Here is a 19,842-nt window from a genome sequence, read left to right as displayed (position 1 = left end):
TGTGTGTGTGTGTAGCTTGCTGTAGGTTCTCATAATAGTGAGCATTATCTCACCCAGGAAATTAAAGTTGATTTAGTAATGTTTTCTAGTATATAGGCAATATGCAGATTTTCCTGATTATACCAAAAATGTTCTTTATAGTTAGTTATCTCAGGAAGGAGGGTTCCATCAAGCTTCATATACTTTTTGATAGCTCACTTCATTTGTTATCAGGTTTCTACAGCCTCCTTTAATTTAGGATAGTTGATTTGCCTTTTTTGTCTTTTAATATTGACATTTCTGTGGAGTACAGGCTGGTTTCTTAGAATACTCTTTCTTTGTTTAGGTGTATTCTCATGATTAAATTCAAGATAAACTTTTTTTCCCCTAAGACAAGAGTCTTTCTCTATCATGTGGGATAGACTGCAGTAGCCTCATTATAGCTCACTGCAATTCCTGGGTTCAGGTGATCCTCCTGCCTCAGCTTCCTTGCACTCGACTTATTTCTTCTATTTTTGGTAGAGATAGGGTCTTGCTGTTGCTCAGGCTGTCTCAAAAGTTACGCACTTTTTGGCAAGAGTACATATAGGTGATAGATAGATTGGATCACATCAACAGGCACATAATATCTGTTCCTCCTATGAAGGATAATGTTAAGTATGATCACTGAGGATGGTGTCTGGCTTTGTCCTTACAAAGTGAATAATTTGCAGCCCGTTGTACATAATAGGCACTGGGTAAATATTTTGACTTAAAAGAATGGGGACTAAGTTATTGATGAAGGATGTTCCTCATCTATTTTGCAGGAGCTTTTTCTAGGATGGCCATTTTGTTTCTAGGACAAGGAAGCATTCTGAATACATGTTTCAGTATATAAAACATTTTAATGGGTGGTTGAGTCTTTCCTGCCTGCTTTAAAATATTTTGTTTGTTTTATGCTTGCAAAGCATATATTTAATGGTAGGGTTTTTTTTTTAATAGGCAGAACATACACAGAAGAAAAGGAGAAAACAAGAAAACAAAGATGAAGGTAAAACGAGATTCTGAACTGACTAATTTTGACTATTTTCTGTGGTTTTGTGTTAGTAAAGCATTTTGATTTTGTTTTCATTAATTTTTGACAGTAGACAGAGGAAGTGGAAAGAGCCTTTTGTTTTTTGTTCATATATTAAGTTGCAGTAGGGATTAGCAGTGATAGAATCTTAAATTGATAGCAAATGGAGTTTATTTGGGGGGACTGACATAGTAACTTACATTTATATTTTCAATACTTTAAGGCTATTAAAACTAATATTGGTATTTTCAGTACTTCAAGGGTAGTAAAAAAATCACATGTATTGTTTTGTATGTAAACTATTATTTTTGACATTTGCAATTTAGTACATAGGTTAACCCAAATAAAAATGTACCTGTTTTTCTCCTTTCTTGTTCATCCTCCACCCCTTATAGCATTGCCACCACCACCACCTCCTGAATTCTGCCCTGCTTTCAGCAAAGTGGTTAACCTCCTCAACTGTGATATCATGATGTACATTCTCAGGACCATATTTGAGCGGGCAGTAGATACAGATTCTAACTTGTGGACTGAAGGGATGCTCCAAATGGTATGTTTACTTGAAATGTATTCTCTGTGTTGAGTCCTAGAGTTTTTACAGATGTAAGAAGATCTCTGGTCTGACTTCCATCAGAACTACATGTATAGCACTTTGGTTAGACCTAGAGGTCATTAAAATAGCATGCATGGCACAGATTTCCTGAGTGATACATCCTCCTATAGCATCTTTATTCTTTAGAATCATTACTGTTTAATAAACTCTTCAAAAATAAAAAAAAAGCCTTACTCATGCTAATAATATATTGGCATGTAATCATTGCATTGTGTTTTTTTTATATTTTTAAATTTACATTTATTAATATTATAAGGAGGCAGTATAATAAAGATTTGAAGACAGATCTAGGCTTGAGTTCTGAGTTCTACTACTTCCTACTTAGCAAAATATTATTTTCTCATTATAAAGTGAGTATAAGTGTAAATTATTCATAGAGTTAGAATTAGCTCAAGTGGAAGTAGCTATTTTTTCTTTATAACTGTTATAGGTAAATTACTTAATTATACCGTTTTGTGGTAGCTATAACTGGATATTTATTTAGTACCTGCCTAACTCCATTTCCTTTTTTTATTTGGGTATGATTATTGGTCTGCAGTCTCTACATGCTGTCATGCTGTATGCACATCTCAAGTTTTGTTATAATAGTCATAAATACATGCAGCTTTAAGTTTCAAATCTTAGAGACATATTTGAAATAAAGTTAAGACTTCTATTCCTGTCTCCTACATAGGAGATAAGCACTGGTAAAAATTTTGTATGTTGTAGAATTCATTCCACATTAACACATACAAGTCTGCCTCATTCTTGACAGTGCATACTGCATTGTCTGGATATGCTAAAATGTATTTAACTAGTTTCCTGTTAGAGATGCGGGTTGTCTTTGCTGTAACAAAAAACACTAAAATGAACATCCTTATACAAATATTTTTTGCAAACTTGAAAGAATATGTCTGTCATACTTATTTCTAACACTAGGCTTCTACGTTTACATTTTTGATAGGTATTTTTGAATTGATCTCCAAAAAATGTTACACCGGTTTACTTTCCATAACCAGTGTGGTCAAAATTGCCTGCTTCTTAACACCGTTGCCAGCTCTGTTTTACTGAACTATAAAACTTTTGCCACTCTCATAGGTGAAAAATAGGATGATCATATTTAAACTCAAATTTTTCAAATTTTAAGCAAGGATGAACATTTTTCATATGTGTATTCATCATTTCTCTTTCCAAGAACTGCTTATTTGTAAACTTTATGTGTTTTTCATCTATCAGGTCACTTTTTTTTTTGAGACAGTTTTACTATGTCGCCCTTGGTAGAGTGCTACAGTATCACAGCTCACAGCAACCTTCAACTCTTGGGCTTATGCCAGTGGTTCTCAAGTTCTGAGTTCTACTACTTCCTACTTAGCAAAATATTATTTTCTCATTATAAAGTGGGTATAAGTGTAACTGTTATAGGTAAATTACTTAATATGATTCCTAATGCCTCAGCCCTTTAATACAGTTCCTGTGGGTCGCGACCCACAGATTGAGAACCACTGGCTTAAGCAATTCTCTTGCCTTAGCCTCCCAAGTAACTGAGACTATAGGTACCCACCACAACGCTGGGCTACTTTTTTGTTGTTGCCATTGTTGTTTAGCAGGCCCAGGCTGGGTTCATAACTGCCAGCTCTGGTGTACATGGCCAGTGCCCTAACCACTGAACTACAGGCGACAAGTCAGGTTGCTTATTTTTATACTTCATTTAAAACATTTTTACGGGGGTGGCTCCTGTGGCTCAAAGGGGTAGGGCCCTGACCCCATATGCTGGAGGTGGTGGGTTCAAACCCAGCCCTAGCCAAAAACTGCAAAAAAAAAAAAAATTTTTTTTTTTTTACAGCTTGGTGCATAGTTAAGTGGCTAGGGCACCAGCCACTTACACTAGAGCTGGCGGGTTTGAATCCTGCCCAGGCCCCACCAAACAACAATGATAACTACAACCAAAAAAAAAAAAAAAAAAAACTGGGCATTGTGGCGGGCGTCTATAATCCCAGCTACTTGGAAGGCTGAGGCAAGAGAATTGCTTAAGCCCAAGAGGTTGAGGTTGCTGTGAGCTATGACCGTATGGCACTCTACCCAGGGTGATAGCATGAGACTGTCTCAAAATAAAAAACATTTTTACCCGAAGAACTTTTGTTTTAAAGATCTTCTCTTATTTTCCTCCTGCAGGCATTTCATATTCTGGCACTGGGTTTACTAGAAGAGAAGCAACAGCTTCAAAAAATTCCTGAAGAGGAAGTGACATTCGACTTTTATTATAAGGCTTCAAGTATGTTTAAGTATCACTTTTCAACACAGTTCTAGCTAATTACCAATTAGATCTTAATAAGAGTTTTTATCTGTCAGTTCTTAAAATGTAGAAAACTCTGAAATTATTTAAGTCTCTTCCTAGCATCATTAGTTTTTCACTGGTGTTTTAATATATGAAGGTATTTTTTAAGCCTTGATGCAGTCTTTTTACTGCTTTACTCCCCATTCCTCACTTTTTTTAATTTTTTGGTTGCATACATAGGTAGTTTTTTACTTTCTTTCATCATTTCAGTATAACCAAATATTTTCTGCTACATCAACCGTAATATTCATACAACCCATCTGTGGAAGATATTGGTGTTTTAGAATTTAAAATGATTATAGAAGTCTAAATGAAAACATTTTCATTTTGCATTGTTTTCAACTTGGAAGAAAGAATAGATATAAATTAGATTTCTATTAAATGTTACCTGATTAAGATAGTTTTTTCAAAACATACTTCAGTGACATAAATTATAAAATCAATAGGCAGGAAGAAAATACCTCATTTTCTATTTACATAGTATATAGATTGGTTTATCGATATAACATCTCCCTCTTGAACATTTTTGGCAGTTTTCTTATTAAGCATTTTTCCTTAGTCGTTGAGCCAAATGGAGTAGAGGCCAAATGGGTCATTAAGCTTTTGTTTAGCTGTGCCTGTGGAAGGCACAACAGAGAGACTTGAAGTAATTCAAGTTTTCTTATATATATATACACACATTTTTTTTTGGAGACAGTCCCACTATGTCGCCCTCAGTAGAGTGCTATATGGCATCACAGCTCACAGCAACCTCAAACTCTTGCGCTTAAGTGATTCTTCTGCCTCAGCCTCCCAAGCTAGGACTATAGGCACCTGCCACAATGCCCGGCTATTTTTGTTGTTGTTGTTGTTGTTGCAGTTGTTGTTGTTTAGTTGTCCGGGGCGGGGTTGGAACCTGCCAGCCTCAGTGTATGTGGCTGGTGCCCCAACCACTGTGCTACAGGTGCCGAGTCTATATATCATTTTTTAACTTAGTACTTCATATGATTGTAACTCAGTACTTCAATATTCATGTAATTGTAGGTCTTCTATTGAAAATTTAACATAGTTAAGGATTGATCAGCCAATGTTGGTTATATGAATAATAACTAAAAATTATAATTTGCACATAATTATGAAAGTACAGTTGGCCCTCCGTATCTGTGGGTTTCACATCCAGGCATTCAAACAATCACAGATCCAAATTATTCAGAGTAGGGGTGCAGGGCAGGGTGGTTGTATCTATATTGAACATGTACAGACTGTTTTCCTTGTTTTTATTTCCTATTCGATACTGGATGACAACCATTTACATATCATTTGCATTGATAAGTAATCTAGAGATGATTTAAAGTATACAGGAGGATGTGTATAGATTATGCAAATACTTCACCATTTTATATAAAGGATTTGAGCATTCATGGATTTTGGTATCCACAGGAGTTCTGGTGCCAATTCCCCATGGATACCAAGGGATGACCGTATTTTTATTCATGATGTGTAATTTTGTGTTTTATAAAAAGGATTGGGAAGTTCAGCCACGAATACCCAGAATATACAAATACTGTTGGAAAAACTCAAGGGAATTCCCCAGTTAGAAGGCCAGAAGGACATGATAACATGGATACTTCAGGTAAACCAGAAAAGTAAATTGATTATATCATTTGAACAATCACATCCCAAAGGGAGTGGTCAGGAACTGACCCCACCACTGTTTTGTTTTGTGTACTTGTTTATGCAGGACAACAGAACACACAAGTCAAAACATTGGTGGGGTCAGTTCCTGACAGCCTCTCCCCCCTTATAGAGTACAATAAGAATCCTATCTTGCCTCTGAAATTAACCACTATATTCTTTAATTGTAAAGTCATTTACTATTGATTTTCATGATCGCTCATTTTTTCATATTAGTCATTTTCTTCTTTCTATGTTTTAACAGAGTTTTAAAAAAATAAAGATTTATTCATTTGTGTCATTATTTACTCAACACATACTTTATACTTTCTACATACCGTGGTCACTTCTAGACTCTAAACAAGACAGACAGGGTGCTTGCTATCATGAAGCATATACCCTAATTGAGGTGCAGGCAATAAATAAAGTATCAGAGCAATTCAATAGATGAGTAGAGGTTTCCTTTGGGTAATTAGAGTAGGCCACTTTCAGAAGGTGACATTGGATCTGAGGCCTGAGTGACATAGAGTCAATCTTCTAAGACTCTACAAGAGGGAACAGCAGTACAAAAGCTCTAACATGGCTAGAAGGCCAGTATGACAGGAACATACTAGGGAGGAGAGAGAGAAACACAGGCAGTGAGGTCAGAGGGGCAGCCAGGGGCCAGATAAAGTAGGACTTTAAAGATCAGAGTAAAGAAAGTAGTAGATATTATTTTTGAGGACAACGAGAATCTGTTGAAGGGTTTGTTTTTGTGACAGTTAACTCTATAACCCATGCTAGAGTGCCATGGTGTCAGCCTAGTTCACAGCAGCCTCAAACTCCTGGGCTCAAACGATCCTCCTGCCTCATGCTCCTGAACAGGTAGGACTTGAGGCATGCTGTAATACCCAGCAAATTTTTCTATTTTTAGTAAAGATGGGGTCTCAGTCTTGCTCAGGCTGGTCCTAACTTAAAGTGACTCTCCTGCCTTGGCCTCCTAGAGTGCTAGGATTACAGGCATGAGCCGCTGCACCCAGCCAGATTTTAAGTAACATAATCTGATCTGTATTTATACCAGGTCATTTTGACTGTTGTGGAGTAAATGGATCACAGGGAATAAGCATAAAAGCAGGGCAGCCTTTTGGAGACTACTGCAGTAATCTTAGTGAGAAATAAGCATGACCTAGGCTAAGATGCAAATGGTGAGAAACTGGTTAAGGTATATGTTGAAGGTAGTATCTATGGTATTGCTGACAGAAACTTCTGGATTTGGTCCTTGAACTATTTGAGTGCCTTTAGGGAGCAATAAGTGAATAAGGAGGGGAGAGAAAGGGTATGAATGTACCCTTTAATGGGTACCCCTCCACGTGGTATGTACCCTTGAATGGGTACCCTCCACGTGGTATGCACCCTTGAATGGGTACCCTCCACGTGGTATGCACCCTTGAATGGGTACCCTCCACGTGGTATGCACCCTTTAACGGGTACCCCTCCACGTGGTATGTACCCTTTAATGGGTACCCTCCACGTGGTATGCGCCCTTTAACGGGTACCCTCCACGTGGTATGCACCCTTTAACGGGTACCCTCCACGTGGTATGCACCCTTTAATGGGTACCCTCCACGTGGTATGCACCCTTTAATGGGTACCCCTCCACGTGGTATGCACCCTTTAATGGGTACCCCTCCATGTGGTATGCACCCTTTAATGGGTACCCTCCACGTGGTATGTACCCTTTAATGGGTACCCCTCCACGTGGTATGCACCCTTTAATGGGTACTCCTCCACATGGTATGTACCCTTTAATGGGTAGCCTCCACATGGTAACATGAAGCAAGAGCTATAGAGCTCATTATATTCATTAAAGTATTCTGATGTGTTCAGCTAGATGTTTTAATATCAATTATTAATCTGTATACAGGTTTGTATTTTATAAGAGGTCAGTCCTTTTTACTACTTAATTAGAAACATTCCTTAAGCAAACTTGATGTAATAGGATATGTAACCGTAAGATAATGGTGTTATTATTTCTCTTGAAGTAGATTTCATGAATTTTTGGTATTGTGTTTATCAATATAATTATTTTAAAAGTCAAAGCAAACAAAAAGGTCACTATTCTACCTTTATTAAGAAAGTTAATTAAGCTTTCATTTAGTCGTAAAGACATAATGTTAAAAATTAGAGATCTATTTCTGAAAATTCAGTTCCTATTAGAATACCAAAGCTTTTAACCAAAATAAATGAAAAAAAAAATATGAAAAGCACAAGTATGTACTTGTAAAGACATGAGCTCATTTACTCAGGTGCTTAAGTTAAGGCTATATTGTTAAGTATTGAGGGAAGTTTTTCTTTATAGACCAAGGCTCCTTTGAAATACAAACTTTTTTTTTTAATTAAGTCAAATACACATAGATCATGAATACATTTATGCATATGTGGGGTACAATGTGTTGATTTTTTTTTTATACAGTCTGATGTGGTTACATCCAACCAATCAACATAGCTTTTGCCTCATTTACTTGATTATTGTGTTAAGACATTTATGTTCTACACTTGACAGATTTAATACAAACTTAAGGCTCAAGCGGCTAAGGCGCCAGCCACATACACCACAGCTGGCCGGTTCAAATCTAGCCCAGGTCTGCCAAACAACAATGACGACTACAGCCAAAAAATAGCTGGGTGTTGTGGTGGGCACCTGTAGTCCCAGCTACTTGGGAGGCCGAGGCAAGAGAATCACTTAAGCCCAGGAGCTAGAGGTTGCTGTGAGCTGTGATGCCATGGCACTCTACCTGGGGGACAGCTTGAGGCTCTGTCTCAAAAACAAAAAACAAAAAAAACAGACGTAATACACTGTCCTATTGCTGAAACCCTGACATTTGTTGATAAGAATAATAGAGGCCTGTGACTCAAAGGAGTAGGGCGCTGGCCCTATATGCCAGAGGTTCAAACCCAGCCCCAGCCCAAAACTTAAAAAAAAAAAAAAAGAATGATGGAGGTCTGTATAGGCTTTTATGGAAATATCTGCAAAGATAAATGATTAAGTTAAAAAAAGGAGACTAGAAACAAAAAACAGATAGAAATATGTTATTCTGACAGACTTTTGCTGGATAGATACATTGATAATCTTTGTTTTGGTTGTTGCTTGGGGGGGGGCTGAAGTCAGGGAGAAGAGGAACTTTCCATTTTGTATGTTTGTCTTTATGTATCTTTCAATTAAAAATGTTACTTAAAAATTTTTTTAAAAATTATTTTCCTAAAGGCTCATGGTCGCTTATGCCTGTAATCCTAGCACTCTCGGAGGCCAGGGTGGGTGGATTGCTTGAGCTTAGGAGGTCAAGACCAACCTGAGCAAGAGCAAGACCCTGCCTCTAAAAATAGCTGGTCATCAGGCAGCGCCTGTGGCTCAGACGGGTAGGGCGCTGGCCCCATATACCGGAGGTGGTGTATTCAAACCCAGCCCCGGCCAAAAACTGCAAAAAAAAAAAAAAAAAAATAGCTGGGCATTGTGTCAGGAGCTTATAGTCCTAGCTACTTGGGAGGCTGAAGCAAGAGGATCACTTGAGCCCAAGAGTTTGAGTTTGCTGTGAACTTTGACACCATGGCACTCTACTCAGGGCAAGAAAATGAGACTCTGTCTCAGGAAAAAAAAATACCATTTTCCTGGCAAATCTCTCTAAAGCAAACAGAGGCATGCTAATAGCTGCATACTGACCCAGCTGATTTGCTCCCATTGTTCACTTCCTCTGCTGGATTGCTCATCAAGCAGGAGAGGTGTTTTTCAGAGAGTCACTTTTTATCTCCCAATATATTGAAGTACTTTAAGTCAAAGATTTTTTGAGATACGATGGCAAAATCAGATTAGTGAATTTTTCTGTTTCTGATAAGTCTAAATCTTTTAACATTTCACCTCTTTTTCACAGATGTTTGACACAGTGAAGCGGTTAAGAGAAAAATCTTGTTTAATGGTAGCAACTACTTCAGGATCGGATTCTATTAAGAATGATGAGGTAATAATACTGCAGTAATGATAATATTCATCTCTGTCTTTGAACTTTACAGGTCTAAGCTAATGCTTTTTGTTAGGAAGAACCTTTTTATTATGAAGTATATGGGATCTATCCATCTTTTTTTTTTTTTAATGCTTTCATACTATAGGGATTAATGGGTTTTGACAGATAATAATTCAGTATAGTTTTTGTATTTTACAAAAGCAAAAGAAATTGATGTATAGCGGAGCTCTGTTACAAATACCACATTTTGGCTGGGTGCAGTGGCTCACACTTAGAATCATAGCACTATGAGAGGCCAAGGCAAGTGGATTGCTTGAACTCAGAAGTTCCAGATCAGCCTGAGTAAGAGCAAGAACCCTATCTCTACTAAAAATAGAAAAAAAGAGCCTGGTATTGTGGTGGCTGCCTGTAGTCCTAGCCACTTGGGAGGCTAAGGCAAGAGGATCACTTGAGCCCAAGAGTTTGAGGTTGCTGTAAGCTATGATGCCACCCTGGTACTTTACCCAGGGTGATAGAGTGAGACTCTGTCTCAGAAAAAAGAAAAAAAGAAATACCACATTTTATTAATTTTTAAAATATTTTAATGTCTGAAATTGGGGTATGTTTCACAGTCAGTGGCTCCTTATAATCACCAACCTTCTTTAATTAGGGAACTATAATGGCGTAATGGTACACCTTAGATTTAGTGAAATGTAGTAATATTTAAGTTATTGATTTCTGTGAGATAGTAAATCAGGTTTTGATGATTCTAATATTGAGAGTACTAGAATATTATTACTTATGTGGGTTTTTTTTTAATTTTTTTAAGAAATATCTGCCACCCATCCTGGAATGCACTGGCATGATCATAGCTTAGTGTAACCTTGAATTACTGGGCTCAAGTAATCCTCTACCTTCAGCCTCCCAAGTAGCTGGAACTTTAAGTGTGTACCACCATGCCCACATTATTTGTTTACTAAGAAAGCTAAGTAGAGACAGGATCTCCCTGTGTTGTCTAGGCTGGTCTTAAATGCCTAAGCAATTCTTTTTTCTTAGCCTCTCAAAGTATTGGATCACTGGCCTGAGCTACTACCCCTGGCCTACTTTTGGTTATTAGCCATCCTTCCTAAAAGAAAAACCCATGGTACTTAAGTTAAAATAGAAAATAAACAAATACCAAATATATCTCTGTAATATTGTTAAAAGTTCACAATCTTAGTGCATATACTATAAGCAGCTGTTAGACATCATCAGGTTGTGTTAGATTGACTAAATGTTAGTGATTAAGTGATTGACAAATGATCTTAAAATTTTATGTTTCTATTTTTTTTGGAGACAGAGTCTCACTTTGTCACTCCTGGTAGAGTACAGTGAAGTCATAGCTCACAGCAACCTCAGACTCCAGGGCTCAAGCAATTCTCTTGTCTCAGTCTCCCGAGTAGCTGGGACTATAGGCGCCTGCCACAATACCTGGCTATTTTTATTAGAGATGGAGCCTTGCTCTGGCTCAGGCTGTTCTTGAACTCGTGAGCTCAAGCAGTCCGTCCGCCTTGGCCTCCCAGAGTGCTGGGATTACAGGTGTGAGCCACCGTGCCCAGCCTCTATTCTTAATGTATCTACCTTGAACATAAAAGACTATTTATTGCAGTGGTTCTCAACCTTCCTAATGCCATGGCCCTTTAATACGGTTCCTGTGGGTCGAGAACCACTGGTTTATTGGATACTTACTTTTACATTAAACTATCAAAAATAACTAAAAGAACAATTAGTTGTATGATATGATAGAACTTGGAATTTTGAAGCATTAAGTTGAATCTAGGTTTTAAGGGGTCATCAAGTCCTTCAGGCTCTTAGGAAATTTTGCCAACTGAATACATGTACATTTTTAAAATAATCTTACCTAATTTTGGGATTTCTTAATACCCAGATTATTCATGATAAAGAAAAGCAGAATGGAAAAGAAAAGCTTTCAAGTCTTTCAGACTCTTAGGAAATTTTGCCAACTGAATACATGTACATTTTTTAAATAATTAATCTTAACCTAATTTTGGGATTTCTTAATACCCAGATTACTCATGATAAAGAAAAAGCAGAACGGAAAAGAAAAGCTGAAGCTGCCAGGCTACATCGCCAGAAGATCATGGCTCAGATGTCTGCCTTACAGAAAAACTTCATTGAAACTCATAAACTCATGTATGACAATACATCAGAAATGTCTGGGAAAGAAGATTCCATTATGGAGGAAGAGAGGTAAAATAAAGTAAAACCAAAAATTAGCAGCTCAGTTTTTGGAGGAAAAGTTAAATATTCACTTTAAATCATGCTTCTCTAAAATATATTTTATAGTAACATAAATTAAACTATTTCTAAGCTAGGAAGCTCAAAGTGAAAGCTCTAGGGTATTTATTGAATGTAATTTTATATTGCTAAATGGTTCAAGCGCACAAAGTTACATTAAGAACCTTTATGCGTAAAAAGATGGGACAGTAGAAACAACAAAAATAGAATCATCTCGTTTTACTTTGTATGCCTGAGTAGTTTTATTTATTTATTTGAGACAAAGTCTCACTCTGTTCCTGTCGGTAGAGTGCTGTGGTGTCACAACTCACAGCAACCTCCAACTCTTTGCTTAAGCCATTCTCTTGCCTCAGCCTCCCAAGTAGCTGGGACTACAGGCACCTGTCACAACACCCAGCTGTTTTTTTGTTGCAGTTGTTATTTAGCTGTCCCCGGCTGTGTTCGAACCCGCCTGCCTCGGTGCGTGTGGCCAGTGCTATAACCACTGTGGTATGGGCACAGAACCACTGCAGCTTGGTTTTTTAACATCTCATAAATCTTTTTGTATCAGTATGTATAGATCTATAGTGTAGGTAATACATCATTGTCTGTTGTGCAGTCTTTCGTGGTGTGGATATACAGTATTTTATTTATCTGATTTTGCACATTTAGGCAGCTTTCAGTTTTCCCTTAGCACAATTTGTAAGCACCATTTTATATGTGCCTTTTTATGTAATTGTGTAAGTACTTCTCAAGGTTGGAATCTAATAATTGAGAGGGGCTGGGTCAGAATGTTATTTTGTTTATTTATTTTTTTGAGACAAAGTCTCACTATGTCACCCTTGGCAGAATACCATGGTGTCACAGCTCACAGCAACCTCCAACTCTTGGGCTTAAGCGATTCTCTTGCCTCAACCTCCTAGGTAGCTGGGACTATAGGCGCCCCCCACAACATGTGGCTATTTTTTGTTGCAGTTGTCATCATTCTTGTTTAGCTGGCCCAGGCTGGGTTTAAACCCTCTAGCCTTGGTGTATGTGGCTGGCGCCATAACCACTGTGCTATGGGCGCCAAGCCCAGAATTTTAATAGATGTAGCTATGTTGCTCTCTAAAATGTTTTTACCAATTTCTTTTCCCAACAAGGTATAAGGATATCCATTTACTTTCTTCTTACCAGTACCTAAATATTGGTACTTGAAAATATTTGATATTATCAAAAGTAGAAATTTATATCAATCTGATTGAATTTTCCTGACTGCTAGTTAGTTGAAGATCTTCTCATATGATTGTCATCGCCTGTTATGCATTTTAACACCTGAGTAGCTGGGACTACAGGTGCCCACTAATTATGTTATGTTACTATATTTTCTGTTTAGGGTGGTGCCTGTGGGTAGAGCGCTGGCCCCAGATACCAAGGGTGGTGGGTTCAAACCTGGCCCCAGCCAAACTGCAAAAATAGCCAGGCATTCTGGTGGGTGCCTGTAGTCCCAGCTACTCGAGATGCTGAGGCAGGAGAATTGCCTGGGCCCAGGAGTTGGAGGTTGCTGTGAGCTGTGTGACGCCATGGCACTCTACTGAGGGTGATAAAGTGAGACTCTGTCTCTACAAAATAAAAAAAATTGAATGTCATCTGGGAACAGTGGCTCATGCCTGTAATCTTAGCACTGTGGGAGGCTTAGGAGTTCAAGGCCAGCATGAGCAAGAGCAAGACCCTATCTGTACTAAAAATAGGAAAACTGTCTGGGTATTGTGGCTGGCGCCTATAGTCTCAGCTACTCAGAAGGCTGAGGCAAGAGGATGGCTTGAGCCCAAGAATTTAAGGTTGCTGTGAGATATGATGCTATGGCACTCTTACCCAGGATGACAGAGTCAAATTCTGTCTCAAATAAAAAAAGGAAAAAAAATTGAATGTTGTCTGTGATCTCACTACTTTGAGAGGCCGAGGTGACAGGAACACGTGAGCCCAGAAATTCAAGACCAGCCTGGGCAACATATCAGGACCCCTATTTTTATAAAAAATAAGAAAATTAACTGGGCCTGGCAGCATGTACCAGTAATCTGGCTATTTGGGAGGTTGCAGTGGGAGGATCACTTGAACCCAGGACTTCAAGACTGCAATGAGAGCTATGATTATACCACTGTACTCCAGCCTAGGCAATAGAGTGAGACCCATTGCTAAAAAAAAAATAGAAATAAATAAAAATCAGTTGTTAGAGATAAAGCTGAAGTTCCATCTGAGCACCAACTTGAATCCTGGACATCTTTCAATTCTTCCTCAAAAGGTTGTCTGTTGATAAGTTTTATGTATATCTTATCGGAATTTATACTATTCTAGTACATACAAATAATATATAATCACAGAAATTGTATTGTGTCATTCAGCCTTGTGTTTTATTTGCATAAATGATAATTATGTATTATTCTGTAGCTACTCATTTTTACCCTATAGTATGTCTTGGAGATTTATATATGTTCTTTTTTTTTTTTTTAAATATATATATGTTCTTACATGCAAAGTGAGCTCGGTGTTCCTCAGTCTTGACATTTGGGGCAGTGAGTCTTTCATGCACTATTGTCCCATGAATTGCGGAACATTTAGCATCCATGCCTACTAGTCCTTACAACAACCAAAAAGTAAACCTCCTCCATGTATTTGTCAGATGCCTCGTGAGAGGTGGTATGACCTAGCTGAAACCCACCTTTTAACAGAACCCTATGTAGTCTTCTGTAAGTTCATTTAAATTGATGAGAAACATTTAAGTTATTTCCAGTTTATTTAATAATGCACCATATTTCAGGGAGCTTCTTGCATAGGGAGGCAGTATTGCAGAGTAGCTCATAGCATGGCCTGTGAGGCCAGATTATCTGCCTCTGTTACTTACTAGTGATGAGTCATTGAATAAGTCCTTCATTTTCTCTAGGCCTCAATTTCTTCATCTGAAAGAGGGAGGTAATAAAAATATGAACCTCTTATTATTATAAGGATTAAGTGAATAAATGTATTGTTAGGTATTTGAGACAGTCCCTAGCTTCACAATCAGCACATTATGAATATTTACTATTATGTATACAGTCTATTGCACACATCAGTAGATCCTACTAAGATTTGCCAAATCTCTAAGAGTAGATCCTGAAAATTGCCAAACTTTAACAAATCAGAGTTGGTCCTAAGATTTGCCAAATCTCTAAGAGTAGATCCTGAAAATTGCCAAACTTTAACAAATCAGAGTTGGTCCTAGGAATTGCTAAATCATTAAGGTATGTACATTTTTTTAGTTTTAATAGCTACCAAAATAAAATAGAAACCTGAATGCCCAATGAGAGGGAATGAATAAAACTAGTGTGGTACATATACCAAGAGTACTATGCAGCTATTTAAAAATGTTTTTGGTGAAATTTTTATGACATTAGAAAATAACAAAGTTATAAGTGAACAAAGAAGAATGCAAGTCTTTATATGTACTATATAATATGATCTTATTTATGTAAAGAAGGATATTATAAATAGAAGGCAGACTAGAAGGAAATGCTTAAGGTTACTAGTGATTGTCTCTAGGTTGCAGAAATATAATGCTAAATTTCTTCAATAAGCATGTATTTTATATTAAAAAAAACGAATAAGCTTGTTGGTACAGTAAATTAAATATTATGTATACATTCTATTTTATGGTCTTTTTTTTTTTTTTACTTTTAGCAGCACTTGTATTTTATAATAAGCACATAACTGATAAAAGCCAGGAAGGTCAGAGGGGAAGCTTTTAAAAGTTAATATTGCTAAATTATCAATTTTTAAAGATTTTTATTCTTAAGTTTCTTGCTTATGGCTATTTAAAATATACCAAAATATAGAGACAAGGGACCAAAATGTGTGTCCTCATTTCTGGTTGTTTCTTTTGCTAGCACCCCAGCAGTCAGTGACTACTCTAGAATTGCTTTGGGTCCTAAACGGGGTCCATCTGTTACTGAAAAAGAAGTGCTGACCTGCATCCTCTGCCAAGAAGAACAAGAGGTGAAAATAGAAAATAATGCCATGGTCCTATCAGCCTGTGTCCAGAAATCTACTGCCTTAACCCAGCACAGGGGAAAGCCTGTAGAACTCTCAGGGGGTATGTGTTGTTTAATAAATATTCTTTTGAGCGAAGTTTGGGAGTGAGGTTGTATTTAGTTTTATTTGTTCAGACTACAGTTTACCCATATGCAAAATGACTCTAGGTTTTTACAGGCTATGTTGGCTACTTTGCTTTTTTTGTTTTTGCAGTTTTTGGCCAGGGCCAGGTTTGAACCCGCCACCTCCCATATATGGGGCTGGCACCCTAGTCCTTTGAGACACAGGTGCCACCCTGCTTTTTTGTTTTTTATTTTTCACTTTTTATTAGCACTGGCCACATTGCTCATTCTGTCTAGGTGTTTGCCTTTTATCTCTGTTTTTTGTTTTTGTTTCTTTCTTCTTTTTTTCTGATCCATTTGAAAATAGGTTGCAGGAATCATGCTATCTCATCCCTAAATATTTCCACATGGATTTTCTAAAACTAAGGTTAATCTGTTAAAAATCTACCATGCCATTATTATATTTAAGAAAGTAAGAGTTCAGAAATATCATCTAATATAAAATTCACATTTCCCCGTCTATTCTCAAAATGTCTTCCATAAGTAGACTTTTTTTAAGAGTTCAGGCTAATTGTTTTGTATAAAGTCTCATATTATAAATTTGTCTGATTGTTACTTCATGATTAGGTTCATGTTAAGCATTTTCTTGGCAAGAATGCTAATTCGGAAATATATTTCATTTATATCACATCAGGAATTAGCTGCTTTATTTTTAAAGTACCTTTGAAATAATAGTAAAGGCTGACATTTATTAATTACTTATCAGTAATTAATCAGTATCAGGCACTTGTTAAGTGCTTTATGTGTAATTACTTCTTTATCCTCACAGCAGCCCTATGAATTAAATCAAAATGGTTCCATTTTACAGATGAGGGAACTGAGGCACTGAGAAGTCAAGTAACCTGCCTGAGGTCAAGAGTTTTAAGTGATGAAACCAGAATTTTTAATCTGTAATCCATGCTTTTCCCCCCTAGGTCAATTCTTCTAAATATCCCCTTAAATTATTATCCAGTCAAGTAAAATTATAAAAGCAAATTATGTTTGAAATGTAGAAAATCACTTTAACAACCAGATAATGTAGTTTAAACCTAATGTTCAAAATTAAAATGTAAATCAGAGTTTCATTAATCATTACTAATTTTAGAATCATATCTGATAGTCTGTTTTATTCTTTTCTCTGTTTTATTACTATAAAGAATATCCTGCTGTAATGTGACATTTTTCTTGACCATTACTAAGAAAGTTCATGATTAAACTATGGACCTAATAACCTACCTCTCTCCCCCCCACCCCCTTTATAACGTAGGAAGAGATGACTATATATCTCTTACTTTTTGTCTTCCTGTACCAGAAACCCTGGACCCACTTTTCATGGATCCAGATTTGGCATATGGAACTTATACAGGAAGCTGTGGTCATGTAATGCATGCAGTGTGCTGGCAGAAGTAAGTTGTCCTTCTGACATGTTCTTGAAAGAGACTAGGAACATTGAAGTTCATTCAAGGCCACAAAAAGGCATGTTTTTTCATGTCTTCTTTCCTTATTTGATAATTGAAGCAGTTTAATTACTAATTCTGTTTGCATGGTACTAATTATTATCAACCTTAGAAAGTGATGTGTAAAGTTATCAACATAATATTTCACTGTACCTTTGTGCTTGCTCTCCACAAATTACTCAGTCACTCACTATCAGTGTTCATGTAAAAGGAGCAGTAATTTTTATAAAAAATCTCATACTCTTCAAAACATACAGTGAAAAGTACCGTTGAGATAGAATAGGACAAGAGGTATTCTATCTCTGAAAAATATAAAAATTTAGAAATGTGATTCCTGAGAAATCTTTTATATAGTTTACCCATTTGACATTAGATTAAAATACCCCATATAGGCCTGGCACCCATAGCACAGTGGTTATGGCACCAGCCACATACACCGAGGCTGGCAGGTTTGAACCTGGCCTGGGCCAGCTAAACAACAATGACAACTGCAACAAAAAATAGCTAGGTTTTGTGGTAGGCACCTGTAGTCCCAGCTACTTGGGAGGCTGAGGCAGGAAAATGGCTTAAGCCCAAGAGTTGGAGGTTGCTGTGAACTGTGACACCACAGCACTCTACCGAGGGCAACAGAGTAAGACTCTGTCTCCAAAAAACAAAAATACCCCATATAATTTTCCTATCATTGCTCTCACTACTTCAGTTGGTCATTGGAAACTGAGGGAAGTAGTGTCTACATTGTTGTTGAGGCAGAAGACAAGTCACCATTTAGTGAACTTATTTCAAATTGGTATCTGCCCTGATCTATTTTCCAGTTTGCCCCACATCTATCAATGTGATTATAACTTGTGAATGTTGCCATATGTGTTCTAAAGGTGTTTATTGGAGCAAAAATTTCAGATTTTTTTGCTTGGATTAAAGCAAAAGTATGTATGTATTTCTAAAGGGGCCCATGTCTTTGGAATTTTGCAGGTATTTTGAAGCTGTACAGCTGAGCTCTCAGCAGCGCATTCATGTCGACCTTTTTGACCTGGAGAGTGGAGAATATCTTTGCCCTCTTTGCAAGTCTCTGTGTAATACTGTGATCCCCATTATTCCTTTGCAACCTCAAAAGATAAACAGGTACATTTTAATTTAAATTGTAGTTAATTTTTTTTTTTTTTTTTGAGACATAGTTTCACTCTGTCACCCTGAGTACAGTGTCATGGCATCATCATAGCTCACAGCAACCTCAAACTCTTGGGCTTTCTTGGGGTTGAGCAATCCACTTGCCTCAGCTTCCCTAGAAGCTAGGACTACACGTGCCCACCATGATGCCTGGTATTTTTTTAACTTTTAGTAGTGGCCAGGTCTTGTTCTTGCTCAGGCTGGATTCAAGCAGTCTGCCTACATTGGCTTCCCAGAGTGCTAGGACCATAGGCGTGAGCCACTGTGCCCATCCAAATTGTGGTTAATTTTTTTAAAACTGTCTTTAGGTCTTTAATTTGTGCTTGTTTTTATTAGATTACTATTAAGTTATTCTTTACACTTTAAGGGGATTAATATGTTTTCATTTTGTAACTTGTATTATATTTTCAAAATATGATTAAAAGCCTAATATTTTGGTTTCTAGAAGAACTAGAACGTTTGTTTGCTCAAATCTTTATATTGTGCATGTATTTTCCAATACCTATAAAGTAAATAGAACTCTCTGTCTTAGGACTCACATAAAGAGAAAAGATGCAGAAAAAATCATTTCTACAATATGGCCCTTTGCCACTATCAGAGTTACTATTTGAAGTTTGGAGCTCTAAATGTCTTTGTATTATTATTATTTGTTTTTCTTTTTTTGTTTGAGACAGAGTTTTACTATGTCGCCCTGGGTGGACTGCCGTTGTGTCACAGCAACCTCAAACTTTTGGACTTAAGTGATTCTCTTGCCTCAGCCTCCCAAGTAGCTGGGACTACAGGCACCTGCCACAAATCCTGGCTATTTTTTGTTACAGTGGTCATTGTTGTTTAGCTGGCCTGGGCCAGGTTCAAACCCACCTCCCTCGGTGTATGTGGCTGGTGCTGTAACCATTGTGCTATGGGCACCAAGCCTATTATTTTAATCCTATTTTTCTGAAGATCCAGTACTAAGCTTTAGAGACATGGACAAAATGTTAACTATAAAAGTAAATAAAGGCTTGGTGCCTGTGGCTCAAGCAGCTAAGGCGCCAGCTACATACACCTAAGGTGGCGGGTTCGAATCCCCAGCCCAGGCCTGCCAAACAACAATGATGGCTGCAACCAAAAAATGGCTAGGTGTTGTGGCGGGCACCTGTAGTCCCAGCTACTTGGGAGGCTGAGGCAGGAGACTCGCTTGAGCCCAGGAGTTGGAGGTTGCTGTGAGCTGTG

General features: G+C 37.5%; 1 protein-coding gene across 1 annotated transcript in view; it reads left to right on the top strand.

Annotated features, from left to right (window-relative positions):
* Positions 1–19,842, top strand: part of UBR1 (ubiquitin protein ligase E3 component n-recognin 1) — a 137,337-nt gene that overhangs the window by 66,061 nt on the left and 51,434 nt on the right. Inside the window, exons 24-32 of the mRNA XM_023514258.1 lie at positions 961–1,009; positions 1,429–1,583; positions 3,798–3,897; positions 5,463–5,572; positions 9,519–9,605; positions 11,656–11,837; positions 15,764–15,969; positions 17,322–17,415; positions 18,436–18,585. Coding sequence (XP_023370026.1) covers positions 961–1,009; positions 1,429–1,583; positions 3,798–3,897; positions 5,463–5,572; positions 9,519–9,605; positions 11,656–11,837; positions 15,764–15,969; positions 17,322–17,415; positions 18,436–18,585 — 1,133 coding nt within the window. The remainder of the gene's footprint in view (positions 1–960; positions 1,010–1,428; positions 1,584–3,797; positions 3,898–5,462; positions 5,573–9,518; positions 9,606–11,655; positions 11,838–15,763; positions 15,970–17,321; positions 17,416–18,435; positions 18,586–19,842) is intronic.

Source organism: Otolemur garnettii, unplaced genomic scaffold, assembly GCF_000181295.1.
Source record: "Otolemur garnettii isolate 467f Iridium unplaced genomic scaffold, OtoGar3 scaffold00050, whole genome shotgun sequence".
NCBI classification, from domain to species: Eukaryota; Metazoa; Chordata; class Mammalia; order Primates; family Galagidae; genus Otolemur; species Otolemur garnettii.
The sequence above is the reverse complement of the archived record's forward strand: the minus strand, read 5'-3'. Positions and strand labels throughout refer to the sequence as shown.